Raw genomic sequence first — 5,375 nt, 5'->3', positions numbered from 1 at the left:
AGGGTAGCACTAGGCCTAGATCAAGCCATAGGAGGTTATGGAAATACTTAAGGAGATAGGACTAGAACATATAAAATGCAATGATTGTATTTTCTCATGGTAAAAATATCTAAGTAAAAAAATATATTGCAATTAAATATTATAAATAATCATTGGTAAATTTAAAAATATCTATGGTTTTGTTTCTAATGGTTGATGGTTAAATGAGAGAGAGAGAGAGAGAGAGAGAGAGAGAGAGAGAGAGAGAGAGGGGGGGCGGGGGGAGGAAAAGTTGTAACTCTATGAATAGTTTATGGGTTATTAAATTCATGCAATATTGTAAGCTCAATGTGTGTGGATAACATGTATTGCATGATAGGCTCAATGTGAATAGAAATCACTATTAAATGTGTTTGTCTTTGAAAAACTTTAAAAAACAATCATAAAGGTTCTCTAGAGATATAGTTTAGGCTTGATCTTGTTGATGCTAATTTTCCACTCCTTATATATCAATAAGAGTGCAACATCCTTATATATCACACTTTCATGCATTCAACATTGCATTAGTCTAAGTTGCTAAAGCTTTCAAAGCTTGGATTATGTTCCTTATGTCATCAGCCTCTCATGAACCTTCTTGGCACATGAAATGAACCCCGGTGCAAGGTGTCTAGAGAATCTAGGCATGAAACACCTAATCATCATTTGTTTGTATTCGAAAAACGTTGAGAAATGGACATAAGGGTTCTTTAGAGAGATAGTTTAGGCTCCTATATGATTGCCACATCCCCATATCTAACAATTTCATGCATTCAACATTATATTAGTCTAAGTTTTGAAGTTCCGATTCCTATAGAAGAAACGAAGAGCGCGCACACACACAGGTGCACAGGACGTGTTCCTTTCCAACCGAATCAATGGAAGAAACGAAGATCAGACACAGACACAGACACAGGTGCACAGGACGTGTTCCTTTCAAACGTGTCCTGTGCTTCGCAGACGGTTGCTTCTGAAATGTCTGCTTCAGGCAATCCTGGGATAATCAGAACAGCAAGGCAAGCACTAGCCTCCATGTTCCTTCCCGTTTTTTGTTGTCTTACACTCCTGAAATGTTTCTGCCTATTGTATTTGATTTTGACCTTCTTAGTTTCTCACTTGTTGACATGGTAGTGTTTTGCGTAACAGACCTCAGCATGCCTATCAAGACCTGCATCATTTCCTGAATGTGAGGACTTTGCCTTCCATCAAAGTCCATCCTTGGGCTGGGTAGTACTTTGCAGGCAAATGATCAAGCACCAAATGATCAAGGAGTCATTCTGGATTCATGGCTGGTGCCACACACCTTGGGCTGGGTAGTACTTTGCAGGCACCGGCGAGATCAAGAAAACCAAATGATGGGAAGCTGTGCAAGAAGGGGAAGGGAATCCTTGACAATGCACGAAAACGACAAGTGGACACCTGCGGTGTCAAGCATGAGAAGTTCCAAGTTGCTGATGCTGTTATGGCCTCCCTGCAGGCTTGTGCCAAGCAAAAGGATTTGCGCAAAGGCAGTAGGATACACACCGATATTCTCAAATTGGGGTTGCTTGAGAAGAACATTTCTGTTGGCACCCACTTGGTCAATATGTATGCCAAATGTGGTGCCCTTGCAAAAGCTCAGAAAGTGTTGGATCAGCTTCCAGTTCGGAATGTAGTGACTTGGACTGCCTTAATTGCTGGGTATAATGAGCATGGGCATTGTGAGAAAGCACTGAAGTGCTTTGCACAGATGCAGTTGGAGGGCATCATTCCAAACGAGGTCACTTTTGTTTGCATCTTGAAAGCTTGTGGAAGCATACGCGCACTAGAGAAGGGCAAAGACATACATGCTGAGATTTACAGAAAAAAGTTGCTGGAAAAGAATATTCTCGTTGCTGGTGCATTGCTTGACATGTATGCCAAGTGTGGTGCACTTGCAAAAGCTCAAGAAGTGTTTGATGAGATCCCTTTTCGGAATGCAGTCTTGTGGACTGCACTTATTGCAGGATATGCTCAACATGGGCATGGTAAGGAAGCACTGAACTTGTTTGAACGAATGCAACATGAAGGCTTCTCCCCAGATCCACTCACATATGTTTGCATCTTGAAGGCATGTGGTAGCATTGGAGCAGCTGACAAGGGCAAAGATATACATGCTGAGATTGTAAGAGAGGGATTGCTGGGAAAGAATGTGTTGGTTGGCAATGCATTGGTCGATATGTATGCCAGATGTGGTGTGTTGGCAAAAGCAGAAGAAGTGTTTTTGGAACTTCCCATCCGGAATGTAATCTCTTGGACTGTGCTAATCACAGGATATACTCTACATGGTTATGGTGAAGAAGCATTGCATTGTTTTGAACAGATGCAGCAGGAGGGCATCTCTCCAGATTCTCTCACATTTGTTTGCATGTTGAAAGCTTGTGGGAGGCTAGGAGCAGCTGACAAGGGCAAAGATATTCATATAGAGATTGATAAAGAGGGGTTGCTTGAGAAAAACATTCCAGTTGGCAATGCACTAGTGGATATGTATGCCAAATGTGGTGTACTTGTTAAGGCACAAGAGGTGTTTGATGCGCTTACAGTTCGAAGTGCAATCTCATGGAACACACTAATTGCAGGATATGCTCAGTTTGGGAAGGATAACATTGTTTTTGACTTATTAAACAAGATGTTAGGAGAGCGTGTGAAACCAAATGCAGTCATATTGACTACTGTGCTCAATGCATGTGGTCAGTCTGGGCTAGTAGATGAGGGCCAGATGTATTTTGAGACTATGAGCACAGGCTATGGTATCACTCCAGCATTAGAGCACTACACTTGCATGGTTGATTTATATGGCCGTGCGGGGCTCTTGAACATGGCAATATCTGTGATTAAGAATATGCCATCATCCCTTTATCGTCCAGTATGGAATGCTTTGCTAGGTGCTTGTCAAAAGTGCGGAAATGTGAAGCTTGGTACATTAGCCTTTGAGCATGCAGTACAACTGGACAAAAGTGATGCTGGGCCTTATATTTGTTTGAGCAATATTTATATGGCGGCTGGCATGCTGGCAGATGCTCTCAAGATTGAAGCTCTGAGGAAAAAGGATTTGGAAGGAACTAGGACATTCTTAGTAGACTAATATACTTGGGACAGTGCCTTCATATTTTAAAGAAGTTTGGATAATGCTCAAGCAGGAAGGGTGCTACATTTCATTACAGATATGCGATGTTGGTGAATTGAAAAGTTGGCCATGACATATGGCCTTATGAAAGAGCACCCATGTGCTGGGGAGAACATTGGGGGTGTTGTCATTTTGTTAAGGCTGGGTTCACAAGAGACAGTGAAAGAAAGAGGGGCAGCTGTGTTTTGTTTGTGTGGAAGCATGTGATCAGCTGAAGGAAAAGTGAATTGTCTCTGGACCCACTTGAAAATGAGCAGCCTTTCCCCCTTAGTAGAGAAACATTTCCACCTGGACAAGGTGAATGTGGTAGGCCCAAGGGCTTTGAGGCTGCCACATAGCCAATAAGGTTTCTCGAGTCTCCATATTTGCACTAACCATGTGAGACTTCCACTTTTCTATGCATTGCCCGTGCCTTGCGTGAACAAGAACACAGCAGCTCTAAAGAAAAGTACTTTCTTCCACCGCTGCCCTCTGAACCCACCCTAAGATTCTCACATAAAGGTTGAGAATATAGAAACTTCTATGGAAATGAAATTCCTTACTTAAAAAGGTGACATTTTGCTAGTTATCTATTAGAAATTTATATTTTCCTATTAAAGGGAAATGTTGGTGCTAAATGGATGAAGAGAAAGGAATGAGAACAGAGTTGTTGAAACTTGTGGCAGCCTGGATGCACAGCCTATGATGAAGTAGAAGAGTGGCAGAAATAGTCTTTTGCTTTTCTTTGCTTTCAAGAGCTCAAATTATCTTGCAGCTGTTGCTGTTTTCCTCATTTTGATATGTTGATTCTTACATCATGAATGAATTTCTGTTAGCTGATGTGTGCTATTTCTTCTCTTTGTATGGTCATCTCTTGCCTGTGAGCCTTAGTCTTAGTCAGATGAGGACATTTGGGCAGCCATATATTGTGATGGTGGTAGCATTTCATTGGTCTCACCTGTGTTGAATGCAGGTTGACCAGGTAGATTGGCTATCTTCTAGGGCATGGGCTATTTATTGCTAGCCCCCACTCCACTGTGCATTGTATCATGTTCAGTCCAGCCTTCATCATGATTGTCTTCATCTCTCCCCTCTGTCTAGTGCTTCTCACTGATGCATATAAACTGTGCAAAGGGGCTGACGGTTGTAGTGTTGTTTAGTCAGATCTGTTCCTTTGTTTATACTGCGCTTGCCTTGTCTTATTGCTCCATGTTTGTGTTCTTTTCTGCAACATACTCTCATATGGTATCATTTGCCAAGTTGAGAGCTGGACATGACTGAAGCAGAGCATCCTTCTTGTTGTATACTGATGTGGCACCATCATCCCAGTACTGTAGAGCTGTGTTTTCAATAGATAGGGTCTCTATTGTTGCATTTTCATCAACAGCAACAGTTCAGCGTCTGGACAGTTCAGCAGCCTTGTGACATCTTTTGCAAACTGATGTCATCATTGCAGCATCTTTTGCTGACATCATGAGGTTTGGACAGTTCAGCAGCCCATGGTGAGGATTGTTATGAAGCCAGCTGAGATCCTGAAAGAAATTGTGGCGTGGATCGACAAGCGCATTGTAATGGCATCAACTCCTAACCACCTTCACATCATTCTATCCTTGTTTCCTCTTTTGTGGCCACCAGTCCATGTTGTGATCATGGCACAACCTACTTAGGTGCCTCCCCCCGCTTTTGAAAAGCTGGATGGAACCAACTACTCTCCTTGGTCATACAAAGTTGAGTACATCCTTGACACTTTTGACTTCTTAGAGGAACTCCTCCCTTACAATTCCTCTCTATGCAATGCAAAGTATAAAAGCCTATGATTTTTCTCCTTCACCCCTCTTTCCCTTGTATGCTCTTCCTTGAGACGCCTTCCTTTCCTCTAATTGTGACTCCCTGTCTTCATGCATTATGAGCCACTCCTTTTTTAACGATCTTCTCCTTTCTTTTGTCTCATGTGCCCCCCCATATACAAAAATAGCCTCCTCATGCTAGGTTCAGATGGAGGCGGCAACATTGCAAATCCTGACCAACCTTCTGCCTCCTTTGTGTGAACGATAAAGCTAGAGGCACAATGTGCTACGAGAAGGTAGAGAGGTTTTTTCTTAGTGCCAAGGCTCTTCTGAGGGGGAGGGGTTGGTTGAAAGAGGGTAGGTCCGAAGAAAAGAGAAGGGAAGTCTCAACCATTTAGAAGATGCCACATCAAAAGCACGCCTCTTTGACATATCTCTGCTGCCGCTCG

General features: G+C 42.6%; 1 protein-coding gene across 1 annotated transcript; it reads left to right on the top strand.

Moving 5' to 3' along the window:
* The first annotated feature begins 776 nt into the window (after positions 1-776).
* LOC148025779 (pentatricopeptide repeat-containing protein At2g13600-like) lies at positions 777-5,036 on the top strand. Its single transcript, XM_087693025.1, has 2 exons — positions 777-1,031; positions 1,162-5,036. Exon 2 carries the CDS (start codon positions 1,301-1,303, stop codon positions 3,116-3,118), a length of 1,818 nt encoding a protein of 605 aa, XP_087549151.1. The 5' UTR covers positions 777-1,031; positions 1,162-1,300; the 3' UTR covers positions 3,119-5,036.
* Positions 5,037-5,375: the final 339 nt, after the last annotated feature.

The sequence above is a fragment of the Lygodium microphyllum genome, chromosome 14 (genome assembly GCF_053477565.2).
Source record: "Lygodium microphyllum isolate KBCC chromosome 14, Lygodium_microphyllum_v1.1.10, whole genome shotgun sequence".
Lineage (NCBI taxonomy): Eukaryota > Viridiplantae > Streptophyta > Polypodiopsida > Schizaeales > Lygodiaceae > Lygodium > Lygodium microphyllum.
Note: the sequence above shows the minus strand (reverse complement) of the source record. Positions and strands in the feature narration are given on the sequence as shown.